The 13,358-nt window shown below is 38.9% G+C and overlaps 1 protein-coding gene across 3 annotated transcripts in view; it reads left to right on the top strand.

Annotated features, from left to right (window-relative positions):
* The window catches only part of FAM184A (family with sequence similarity 184 member A), a 79,797-nt gene that overhangs the window by 27,459 nt on the left and 38,980 nt on the right, over positions 1 to 13,358 (top strand). For all 3 annotated transcript variants that reach the window (XM_050710172.1, XM_035538923.2, XM_035538922.2), the window contains exons 3-6: positions 4,208 to 4,343; positions 6,847 to 7,028; positions 7,707 to 7,904; positions 12,270 to 12,392. In XM_050710172.1, the coding sequence (XP_050566129.1) occupies positions 4,208 to 4,343; positions 6,847 to 7,028; positions 7,707 to 7,904; positions 12,270 to 12,392 (639 nt within the window). The remainder of the gene's footprint in view (positions 1 to 4,207; positions 4,344 to 6,846; positions 7,029 to 7,706; positions 7,905 to 12,269; positions 12,393 to 13,358) is intronic.

Below are 13,358 nucleotides of genomic sequence, written 5' to 3'. Positions count from 1 at the left end.
ACCAGGTGGCCTTTGCCAAATGTGTTTCCCAATTTTTGAATGTCCCAGCACCCATCGCTTTCAGTGTAGTCTTTAACAGTCCATTGTATCGTTCAACTTTCCCGGAGGCTGGTGCATGATAAGGGACGTGATACACCCACTCAATACCACGTTCTTTGGCCCAAGTGTCTATAAGGTTGTTTCGGAAATGAGTCCCATTGTCTGACTCAATTCTTTCTGGGGTGCCATGTCGCCATAGGACTTGCTTTTCAAGGCCCAGGATAGTGTTCCGGGCGGTGGCATGGGGCACAGGATATGTTTCCAGCCATCCGGTGGTTGCTTCCACCATTGTAAGTACGTGGCGCTTGCCGTTGCGGGTTTGGGGGAGTGTGATGTAATCAATCTGCCAGGCCTCTCCATATTTGTATTTCAGCCATCGTCCTCCATACCAGAGAGGCTTTAACCTTAAACAAAACCTGAAGCGCATTCAGGAGACATAACAACAAGAACATGCTGGTCTGAGTATCCCAAGGATATTCAACATCTTGGAGAGCTACCGTAACTAGCTCGGGGGATAAGAGGGTGGTGAAGGAGGAAGGGAGAGTGAACAGGTAGGAGAAAATATCTTCCCCTGTCCCCTCCAGAGATGGACTCCCTGATGAAAAAAGGCAATAGGTGTAATTGCTAATAGTTTCTGAGATATGGTTTCCGAAGTATAGAGTCGACGACAGTGCTGAGTACAAATACCAGGTTAGAGTCATGACCAGATATTTCATCATTTCATAAGCCATCGTTACACCACACAGTACCATAACAATCTTGAACCAGGGCCCGGAAAGGATAAACAGCATGACAGGGAGCACATACAGACAGTAACTTGCTATAATACTCAATTTGGGAAACAGGTATAGCAGACTTGAGATGAAAGCAATCAACATTGTGACTAGCAACTATTAAGCAGGTCGAATACTTATACCAATTTTAGTTTAACACACTCAGGTCAAATCTGTCGATATCTCAACCCTTCGAGCCCCACGTTGGGCACCAAATTGACTGTTGTGGTTTAGCCCGGCTGGCAGCCAAACACCACACAGCCGTTCGCTCACCCTCCCCCCTCCCTCTCCGGGATGGGGGAGAGAAATGGGAAAGTGAAGCCTGTGAGTTGAGATAAGGACAGTTTATTAAGACAGGGAAAATAATAACAATAATAATAACAATAATAATAATAATAGTAATAATGTGTACAAAGTGATGCACAATGCAATTGCTCACCACCCGCTGACCGATGCCCAGCCTATCCCCGAGCAGCCGGCCCCCCCACCCCGGCTAGCCACCCCTATATATTGTTCAGCATGACGTCAGATGGTATGGAATACCCCTTTGGCCAGTTTGGGTCAGCTGTCCTGGGTCTGTCCCCTCCCAGCTCCTGCTGCACCCCCAGCCTGCTCGCTAGCAGGACAGAGCGAGAAGCTGAAAAGTCCTTGGCTTGGTGTAAGCATTGCTCTACAACAATTAAAACATCAGCATGTTATCAGCGCTCTTCTCATCCTAATCCAAAACATAGCACCCTGCCAGCTACTAGGAGGAAAATTAACTCTGTCCTACCTGAAACCAGGACAGATATCCACCCCTTATTCCATACCATTTATGTCATGCTCAGGTTACACTCTTTCCAATACCTTCTAATTAGTCACCATTTTCATCTATGATATATAGCAACCATGGTAGTGATGACATACAGTGTTATATGATAATTAACATACTACAATTCAACTCATGGGCTATTCTCACCCAGTATTAGGTCCCCTTGAGGTACACACCGAACCTCCCCATTCTTTTGCATTACCCACCAAGTGCATCCAGGTCCCTGGGCAAAAGCAATCCCACGAATGGGCTTGCCTTTTCCTGAGGCAGGAGTAGCCCACACTGTCTTACCCAGCATGTTTCTTACGTGCACTACAGGAACTTTATCCCCTTCTACAGTGCGTAACAGGTTTGATTGGGCAGGTCCAGCTCGGTTGGCAGATCCTCTAGTATTGACTAACCAGGTGGCCTTTGCCAAATGTGTTTCCCAATTTTTGAATGTCCCAGCACCCATCGCTTTCAGTGTAGTCTTTAACAGTCCATTGTATCGTTCAACTTTCCCGGAGGCTGGTGCATGATAAGGGACGTGATACACCCACTCAATACCACGTTCTTTGGCCCAAGTGTCTATAAGGTTGTTTCGGAAATGAGTCCCATTGTCTGACTCAATTCTTTCTGGGGTGCCATGTCGCCATAGGACTTGCTTTTCAAGGCCCAGGATAGTGTTCCGGGCGGTGGCATGGGGCACAGGATATGTTTCCAGCCATCCGGTGGTTGCTTCCACCATTGTAAGTACGTGGCGCTTGCCGTTGCGGGTTTGGGGGAGTGTGATGTAATCAATCTGCCAGGCCTCTCCATATTTGTATTTCAGCCATCGTCCTCCATACCAGAGAGGCTTTAACCTTAAACAAAACCTGAAGCGCATTCAGGAGACATAACAACAAGAACATGCTGGTCTGAGTATCCCAAGGATATTCAACATCTTGGAGAGCTACCGTAACTAGCTCGGGGGATAAGAGGGTGGTGAAGGAGGAAGGGAGAGTGAACAGGTAGGAGAAAATATCTTCCCCTGTCCCCTCCAGAGATGGACTCCCTGATGAAAAAAGGCAATAGGTGTAATTGCTAATAGTTTCTGAGATATGGTTTCCGAAGTATAGAGTCGACGACAGTGCTGAGTACAAATACCAGGTTAGAGTCATGACCAGATATTTCATCATTTCATAAGCCATCGTTACACCACACAGTACCATAACAATCTTGAACCAGGGCCCGGAAAGGATAAACAGCATGACAGGGAGCACATACAGACAGTAACTTGCTATAATACTCAATTTGGGAAACAGGTATAGCAGACTTGAGATGAAAGCAATCAACATTGTGACTAGCAACTATTAAGCAGGTCGAATACTTATACCAATTTTAGTTTAACACACTCAGGTCAAATCTGTCGATATCTCAACCCTTCGAGCCCCACGTTGGGCACCAAATTGACTGTTGTGGTTTAGCCCGGCTGGCAGCCAAACACCACACAGCCGTTCGCTCACCCTCCCCCCTCCCTCTCCGGGATGGGGGAGAGAAATGGGAAAGTGAAGCCTGTGAGTTGAGATAAGGACAGTTTATTAAGACAGGGAAAATAATAACAATAATAATAACAATAATAATAATAATAGTAATAATGTGTACAAAGTGATGCACAATGCAATTGCTCACCACCCGCTGACCGATGCCCAGCCTATCCCCGAGCAGCCGGCCCCCCCACCCCGGCTAGCCACCCCTATATATTGTTCAGCATGACGTCAGATGGTATGGAATACCCCTTTGGCCAGTTTGGGTCAGCTGTCCTGGGTCTGTCCCCTCCCAGCTCCTGCTGCACCCCCAGCCTGCTCGCTAGCAGGACAGAGCGAGAAGCTGAAAAGTCCTTGGCTTGGTGTAAGCATTGCTCTACAACAATTAAAACATCAGCATGTTATCAGCGCTCTTCTCATCCTAATCCAAAACATAGCACCCTGCCAGCTACTAGGAGGAAAATTAACTCTGTCCTACCTGAAACCAGGACAACATCATTGGTTAGAGCTGAGAGGGACTATTAGCTTTTTCCATTTATAATCTAATTCCTGCCAATCTTTTGCAATATTTTGCTGCTTTCTTGTGTAAAGGCTACAGGGTACAGTGAAAGAAGGCTACCTTCTTGATGTATCAGAAGATGAATACAGAATACCTTTTTCCAGTTTCCCAAGGGATCTTCCAAAAGTTCATTTTCAACTCTGTTTAATTAAGGAAAATGAAAACTGCTCAGCATGTATAATGTATTCTTCAATTTGAAGAACTCTGAGACACCTGAAAACAAGCATCTCAAATTGGTCCCCAAAATCTGTGGACCACATTACCACTTTTATTTTTCATATATCCTTTTGAATATTGTCATGCTTCTCTTTATGCATCCTTGTCATGCCACATATCCAGTATCTTATGGTGCTTCAATGATATTTTTGGAAAAACACATAGAACAAAATGAGTATGGTGACAATATTGCAAGATTTCAGCTTTTGTTTGAATAACGCTTGCTTTACATTTTCACTTAAAGCTCAATTAAATTTAAACATGATTCTATATAATAACAGACATTATACCATGCTTCCTCTAGGTTCTTCAGAAACAGCTAGATGATGTGAAGGAGGAGGAGATGTCATTGCTAAGCAAACACAAAGAAGTGGAAAGTGAGCTAGCAGCTGCTAGAGAACGCTTACAGCAGCAGGCCACTGATCTCGTTCTCAAAGCCAGTATGTATGTTAGTAACATAATTTGGAAATCAACTTCATTTATTAATTCTAGCCTTTCTTTTTTCTTTTAGCCTTGTGCAGGTTTAGAGTGCTTAAAAACTGTTTAATGCTGTGCAGAGAAGTTTGACAAGTTTTTTATAGACTGTTTTGATATTGCATGCATTGTACTTAAAATTCTTTTTTATGTACTTGTATAAATGTTGTATTTGTATGCCATGTATGTATCTTGTAGGCCTTGAAATGTCTTGCCTTAACTATACTCGTACAAAATGCTTCTGTCTTGTATTTCTTTGTTCTCCATGTAACCATTGAAACATGCTTCCTGTTTCTTCATCCTTTTTCTGTTGCTCTGTGGTTTTGCTGAGACTGTGGTAATTTGCTTTACACCTATTTTCAGAAGATAAGCAGCTTTTTGGCTTATAAATTTGTTCAGGTTTTCTTTATAGCTATTTTCTTGACTTCTCTGTGCATTTTGGCCTAAGGAAAGGCATAGAAAATTGTTTGAGTTGGCTCTACATGTGTGGATTTGGATTTTACCTCATTAGTGCTGTGTCTCTGGCAAACTGTTTAGTGATAGGACATGGGCATGGACTTTAACCTGGTTAACTATGCTGCAGGTAGGTTAAAAATAAGTACCTGGCTTATCTTTGGTGTTTCTCAACTAGACCAATCGTAGAAATACCTGATTATTTTCCAGAAGTTAGCACAAGCCCCAGGGCTCATCCCAAGAGTCAGTTTGGATAAGATCACTTCCTTTTGAAGGCTGAGATGCTGCTAGACTAGACCAGTCAGCCTTAGGGACAGAAATTGCTTCCCAGCATTAACACGTTAATACTGTAAGTGTGCTAGCACAGATAGCTAGCTATATGTGGCCTAGCCCTCAAATTGTGAATGTGGCCTGTATCAAGGTTTTATTTCTGTCCCTCAAATAATGAGGCAGCTCTACAGAAGGACTGAGTGTGTCTGCTTTATGTCTAGGGTAAGTGCATACACGAGCTAGCTAAGGTAGGGGCTTGGAGTACTCTAGGCTATATGTTTTGACAGTATAGAGACCAACTGGGAGACAAGACTGGATGTAAATAGATAAAAGGAATAGGTTCCCTGGTAAGAGAATCTCAAATCACCAAGCCATTACCATGTGAGGTAATTGGATACCACCTTGTTTAGGAATGGTTTCTCTTGTCAGCTCAAATGTGGAAGTCAAAAATCTTGTCCCAAAGAAACTGAGTTCTCGTACTTAATTACCATATGAAGTATTTACTCATATTGCGATTTGAGAAAACTGCCAAGTCTATTATGGGAAATTAGTGTATTATTCTTCTGTTTATCTTCAGAAATGGCTGAACTTCTATAACTGTTGTGATTTAACCTGGCAGGCAGATAAACAGTATGCAAACTATTTGCTTGCTCCCCACGCTCAGTGGAATGGCAGAGAGAATTGAAAAGTACAGGAGCTTTTGGGCTGAGATAAGGACAGTTTAATAATAAAGTGAGAAGGAAAAAAAAGGGGGGGGAGGGAGGAGGAGGAGGAGGAGGAGTAAAACAAGTGATGCACAATGCAATTGCTCACCACCTGCTGACTCTGATGCCCAGCCCATCCCCAGCAGCGGCAGCACCTCCTCAGCCAGCTCCCCCCGTTTTATTCTTCAGCATGACACCATATGGTAGGGCACATCCCTTTGGTCAGTTGGGGTCAGCTGTGTTGGCTGGTGTCCCCTCCCAGCTCCTGGGGCACCCCCAGCCTCCTTGCTGGCAGGGCAGCACCAGGAGCAGGGAAGGCCAGACTCAACAATAACTAGAACATCTCTGTGTTATCAACATTATTTTCCTTCTAAATCCAAAGTGCAGCACCATACTAGCCACTATGAAGAGAATTAACTCTACTTTCTCAGCCCAAACCAGGGCAGACATTAAAAGCAAGCCTCTGACCCACAGAGATTTAGCTCGTGCTCTGCTATAGAGAAAATGAGTTCTGTTGCAGCTTTTAGTCATATCCTCATAGCAAAATGTAGTGTAATTCTATGTTTTACATAGCTTTAGCTGCTATACCTTGTATGGTGGTGAAATTACGAGTTTGATAATGCTAACATCTTTACCATTAGACTTCAGTGTTCGTCTCTCTTTTACCCTGCAACAAGCTACACAAAAATGTGCAGTTCTAGGTGAGGTTCTCTGAGTTTTTGAGACATACTGTGCATGTTCATACTCTTGCCTACCTCTACTTTCTCTTGGAGTCAATATGCAATTTTGAACCAGGAAAACTGAAACTAAAGGAGCCCCAGCACCAAGTCCTCAACAGCTGTGGGATGTTTTACGATAAAACTAAAAAGGGGCAAATGTAAACATTGTTTACAAAAGGGAATGTAAACATTGCAGTAAAGATAATATTGAGATCAACATGTAAGCTTCCACTAACTTCTTGAAATTGCCAGAGTATTAATTAATTTATACTTCAATTACGGGAACAATGACACAAGGTTTTAAAGAGTTATGTTGTTTCTAGGTCATATTGGAATGCTTCAAGCCACCCAAATGACTCAAGAAGTTACAATCAGAGATTTGGAATCAGAAAAGTCTAGATTAAAGGAAAAACTGTCCCAACTGGAAGAGGAAAGAAACTTACTACAAAGCAAAACACAGAGTCTGGATGAGCGACAAAGACAGCAGATTCTGGCCTTGGAGAAGGTTAGACATCCTACTGGCTTTAGCTGAATAAAAGCATAAGACTTAGAATTGTAAGGGAAAAAAAGTGAATATGTTTTCATTTTAAAGTTTGGTAAGCCTGGACTAGGACCTGTATTAGTATGTTCCAAATGTACTTCATGTTTTAACGTAGAACAACTAACATAGGGCTTAAAGTGAGAGCAGAGGGAGATCAGATTAGATATTGTTCAGACTGCTTTGGACGTCTTTTAAGCAACTTCATATAACTTACTGTGATATGCATAGATGCCTAGTATCAAAAGTGTCTTGGGAAGAAAAAAGGTGAAACGGTTAAATAATAAATTAAAAAATAAAGTCTCTGAAAAGGTGCTGCACATGTTTGAAACTAATGAGCTGAAATTTTCTATAGACTTGATACCTGATGGCTGTTTCCCCAGATTAAATAGTGCAAAAAAAATAAAAAGAGAAAAGATTTTAAAATGAATATATTGTTTTGCATGGATATATTTAAACTAGTTTTTGGTTACATACAAGTTTAATCAGTGCTTAGTGTTCACTCAATTTGCTTTATATGAAAGTTAATTTTTGTTGATTTATGTCATCAGTAATGTTTTGTATTTTTTCGTCTTACTGGAATGGTGCTAGGATTTTGTTACCCTTGAATAGAAGTAATTTTTTTTTTCTCTTCATCTTTTGTAGAAAGTAAACGAAGCAAGGGAGACACAACGTGAATATTATGAGAAGGAGTTGGTAAAACTGCAAGCAAGATTAGAAGGAGAGGCTGCACAGTTGAAGGAGGCTCATTCAAAGACTTTAGAAGAATTGACCTGGAAACACCATACTGCAATAGAGGCTGCACACAGTAATGCTAATAAAGATAAGAAAAAACTGCAGATGGTAGGTTTGTTTTTTCTGAATAATCAAACATATTCTAAAAAACAAACATTATAATTTGAGCCTTGTACTGCATGGTTTTGTTCTATGGCAAGTCTTATTTGGAGCTACCTGCAGATTTGCTGGGCCTTTCTGAAGAAACTACTCAGCCTTTATTAAAGTAACACATGCCTTATAAAAAAAATAGTGCTCTTATTTTTCTGCATACAGAAGAAAAATTCCTAGCTCAAAACAACTTTCTTTGTGATGAAGACTACCACTTTTGAGTGTAGTAGGTGTGTTTTTCCAGTTTTGTGATCCATATGCAGAATGGTTGGAATATCGCTCAAGATTAGTTTCTCTGAAGGAGGCTAAAGGTTATTTACAATTCCCATAAACAGTCCAGAAATACAAAAAGATAATATATTAGTACTTTATGGATGCTCAGAAGACAACAGCTGTACCTAACATATCATAAAATTACGCTAATTTTATGTAGACTATTAATTTACCTTTGACTAGAATACTGAAATTTAAAGGCTCTTCACTTTCACAGAATTTGCCTTTTGGGATGAGAGGACAAATTTTGATGTATTATTTCATAGTCTGATTGTATATATGTTATACACAAGTTCTGCTGTATAAAAAAGATATGGGATAAATGTTAATCATTGAATGTAAGGCTTTGTTGTGCTCTTCTGGTCAGTGTCCACAAGAAATATAACAAGAAACACAGTTGTAGGCAGTGGTGTGGGTCTTGGACTGATTTTATTTCCCAAATTATTTTACTAACGTGTTGCTTCTTAATCTTATTTTGAATAAATCACAAAGATTTTTTCCATGTCTCCCAGTAATGGAAGTAGTTCTCTGAGAAATATATGCATCTGATCTTTCATGTTTACTTTGTTTGTAACTTTAAAAATGCCTTTTATTAAAACAATGTATTGTAAAGGTGTCTGGGAATATTTTCCTTCACTTCAGTAAGGTGGTGGGGTTTTTTTTTGGGGGTAGGGTAGGGTCATTTTTGTTTGTGGCTTCATTTGCCTTCTTTGAAAAGATGCTGAGGTTTTCTCATTCCTAGGGTTACTCTTATACAGAAGAAAACTTATCTGTAGGAACATGAATTGTAGGTTCAGTAAACACAAAGACTTATCTGCAAAAGAACTGCAGTTTTTAACTGTAATTTAACTAGTATTCCCCGTTTTTCTTAAGGGGGAATAAATTCTTTATGGTAAAGTACGGAAGGAATTCTCTCTGCTACTCCAGGCAGTACTTACTGGTATCAATTGTTGGATTTCTCCACATTTCAGGACCAAATACATAAAAATTCTTATTGATGCACTCCTAAGCACTTAACTCTTAGACTCTTATTAGTGAGTCATATGTGGAACACTGGAAATGATCCAGAGTGGGTTAGAGAGCAAAGAATAATTGCATTAACTGCTGAAGCTATCCTCACTCTGAAGAATTCCCACTGGAAGATTGCCAAATGAAGATGTATCGCTCATACTTAAAGAAATCTTTGTGATGAATGTTTTCATTTTTCGAGCTTTATAAAATAGCTAAGCTTACATTTTTAAACCAGAAAAAGTCTGTTGCTTATGTGTAAACTCTTTTTACTACCTGAAAGTCAGACTGTTTCCAGTTGAGGTAGTTACTGTTTCTAGTTTGTTGAACAGGGAAGGTTTCAAAACTTTTTAAAGTTGGTCTTGTGCAGCAAGAGGTAGAAATCTGCTCATATCATATTCATTACTGACCAAAAAAAAAAAGTCCATGCCTTAAAGTTACTTTTTAGAGGATACAGAGGAGAAAAAGGGAAAAAAAAAAAAAAAAAAAGGAGGAAAAAGACATTTTGAAAATTTCAGTTTAAAATTAAAACTGTGATGCATTCTGCTCTGTATGTAATTGGATGGTTCCACAGGGACAGCGCCCTTTCAGTTCAAGAATTTGATTGCTATGGGAATAATAATATTAGGGTACTAATGGATACAGTAAAACTTTGAGGTTACAGGTACAAGAAATTTTAGATTTTACAGATGTTATTTAATTGCAGTTCATGTTAGATTCATGATTACTATAAAAGATTTCAGAATATTGTTAATTATTTCTCTTTGCTGTTGTTTTACATGTTTACGTTTGGGATATAAAGCAGTGGAAACTGCAGTTCTGTGGAGCTGTGCAGCTTGCAACCTGTAAGCAAGGTACGAGCAAGCTGAGGATGTTGCAGTAGGCAAAACTAAGAAGGTGGCTGTGGAAGAGGAAATCAGATCTGTGATACCGGAGCATTACCCATTCTCCTCTTAGGTTTGACACAGACTTGATTTCAGCACTGCTCTCTCATAAATAAGTGCTGTCAGGAAAACTAAAAGTGTTTTGTCCTAGATCAGCTTCCTGTACCTGTGCTGAGGTACCCGTACCGCGTATATGTAAAGGTCTAGAGCGGTAGGTACCTGAAAGCTGAGTTTAGAATTTCGAAATAAGCCAGGCTGGAAGGGACCTCAGAAGATCAAAGTATATAGCAGCATATAGCGGGGACCTGTTGAAGCTGCCATTGATCCTGGTATTTAGGCAAACTGAACTTGGGAATTCTGTTAAAGTTCACTGAAGTTAGCAGGATCGTTCTGGGGCCTGGTGAGTCTCTTACACTGACTACAGGGGAAAAAGAGTTCTGCGACAGGCAGAGTCACAGCCAGTTGGACTTGAAACTACAGAGATCTTTTGTTGTTGTTACATTGTAGCTTTTTTTTTTCCTCGTTGTTTCCTTTTTTGTTACAATATTGTTTTATTAAAATATTTCTGCTGTAGTCACTGATGCTTAGGAAGAGTAATTTACTAGGGGACACTGTTGCCTTCTGCAAGTGTTTTCATTGCTTTTCAATATGTGATAGTCTTTCTGTACACCTGATGAAAATATTTAAATCTTTTTATGTCTGTTATTTTAGAACATGTTTGCATCAGCGGTGTTTTTATCTTATGTTCTGACTACCTTACAAAAATTGTTTTAAAAAAATAGTTATGAAAAGTAACATAGAGAATAAAAGAAAGGTATCATAAGATAGTTGTTCTTAAATCATTAAATTAGTTAAAAAAATCTTTAAATTAGTTGAAATAGGGAACGCCTATAAATGTGAGAATTGTGAAACTTGATTCTAGTCAGGGGAAGTTAACTATCAAAAGATGTCAGGGTCTAGATCTCAGTATTTCTTAATTGGTATACTATCTCCTCTGTGAAATATATGTCGCTTTTTTTGTTTGTTTGTTTTCTGAGTAATTCAAGGAAGACACGGATGGTCTCAGATGCTGAGAGGAGTTGAGTCTAATCTGAGGAAGGAGCATAGTACAAGAAGCCTTTGGGTAGACAACATGAGGATTTCTTTGGGACTGAAAGACTGGGAAAGTCGTCATGGGTTTAGTAGTCTGGAAAAAATGGGACATGAGTTCTCTAAAGAATGAGAATAGGACTCTGAAGAAATGGCTTTAATATTTCTTTGCTTCAATTTTTCCATATATAAAATGAACTGATGCCATTTTTACAGCTTATAGAAGGATTATGAAAATAGAGTTGCTAATAATTTTTCAGAACTGCACAGCTGTACTGACAAGTGTCATAAAGGAACTAATTACTCAGTTATCAGAATAGGGTCTGAATAGTGCCAATGAAATTTTGCAAACAGCATATTTCATAGTGCAAACAAGAAAGATTGAACAAGTCTCACTTAAGCATCATTTGTCGCAGTAATTCATCAGGTCCTCCGAAAACAACAGAATTTGGCTGTTTACTCTACAGCAATTGAAGGAAAACAGTGTTATCTTATTCCTTCCACATAGCTGAACTTGAGGACAAATTGTTGATTAGTTTGGATTCTATATAAAATTTATATGTATGACGTGATTATTTAGATATCTGTTTTTAATTGTAACAGCATGAAAAACTTCATAAAGCTCAGTCTGGATTTTAAGTTTTGCTATTGTCTTTGCAGGTATGTGTAGAAGGTAAATGGTTAAAAGCCAACAGATAAGCATTATCAGTGTAATTTTATACAAAGTGAAAATTTTTCAGTTGTTGATGGAATGCAGAAGCATGAAAGTAGATGTAGTTTTAATGATTTTGCTAATTAAATGCAAAGTGAAACTAATCATTGAGAAGGAAGTCCTGTATGTCTTTATTTTGTGATTAATCAAGGATGTTAGATGACAAAATAAGCTGAAAAACTAATACCTCTATTATAAATAGAAGTAAATGTTCATGTTTTATCACTTTAAGGAAAGGACAATTCTTGCTTGAGATCAGGAATATTATTTATGCAAAGATGAAGAATTTTCATGTGGTATACCTGTACTTTTTGATACCTTATCACAGATGTTTAACATTTCTTCTTATTTCTGAAGGAGTTGGAGCAGCAGTTTGAGAAGGAGAAACTGCATTTGGAGGATGATAAGAATCAGCTTCGACAACAGCTGGAAAATCTGAAAGAAGAATTGACAACAAAACTAACTTCTGCCAATCAGGAGGCAAGGGTTAACTTGATTGTATCAGCTAATAGTCCTGTGTATTAGATCACATTTAATCAATAATGAGCTTGTACTCAGTTTGTGCTTAGATTCCAGTGCAAAGCAAGGACTACACTGTTCAGTCTGTGCAGAGTATTATTTCTATTTAAAGTGGAATATTCTTCAAGCATAAGTTACTCGACTCCTTCTGAGAAATGATTTTATAGTCTTCTACAAAATCAACAAAGCAAAAAAAAAAAGTACAAAAATTTGACATAAACAGCTGTGCTTGTTTTTACTCTGCTTAACTTCGCTTAAGCTACTAAGATCTCTCTACACAAAGTGTGTCGAGAGAAAGAGGGGAAAGAATAACTTGTAATTAAACCCATATTTTTTTATAATTAACATACTGTGAATTTTAGTCAGCTTTCTAACTTGCAGATCGTCTTCATATATTTCCAGCAAAAGATGACATGCAACGCTTTCTTATAATGAGCCAAATTATTTAAAACATATTGGTATATGCAGTCTGTGTTAATCGCATATCTCAATAAATACACTTTTATTTTTGAGTTTATAATATTGACAATTGAAAATAGTTTCTCAGTGTGTTCACTGACCTGGAAGAAACTTGTCTGTGAAATGTCTGGCACATCTTTAGCTTATTTCTTATGTTTCTGCTTCTTCTTCCTTTTTTGTTTGTTTTTAAGTTAAAGACTTCATTTAACAGTAGGCATATATTTATCGCTTTCTGCAGACATTAACTCAGCATCTCTGCTGAGAAGGCTGTTTTTGAACCTATGCCATCCTGTTTTCTTTGTTGACAGAATTTTTTTTACAGCAACTGTCTTAGCCAAAGGACGAGGAAGATTCAAGCCTCATTAAGTCTATTCCTAGCATCAAGCTACTTAAGAAGGGAGTCATCTTAAATACTTGCCAGAAATTTCTTTGAGTGTTCTGATTAAGTCGATACCAACTTTTTCACAT

Source organism: Cygnus atratus, chromosome 3, assembly GCF_013377495.2.
Source record: "Cygnus atratus isolate AKBS03 ecotype Queensland, Australia chromosome 3, CAtr_DNAZoo_HiC_assembly, whole genome shotgun sequence".
NCBI classification, from domain to species: domain Eukaryota; kingdom Metazoa; phylum Chordata; class Aves; order Anseriformes; family Anatidae; genus Cygnus; species Cygnus atratus.
Note: the sequence above shows the minus strand (reverse complement) of the source record. Positions and strands in the feature narration are given on the sequence as shown.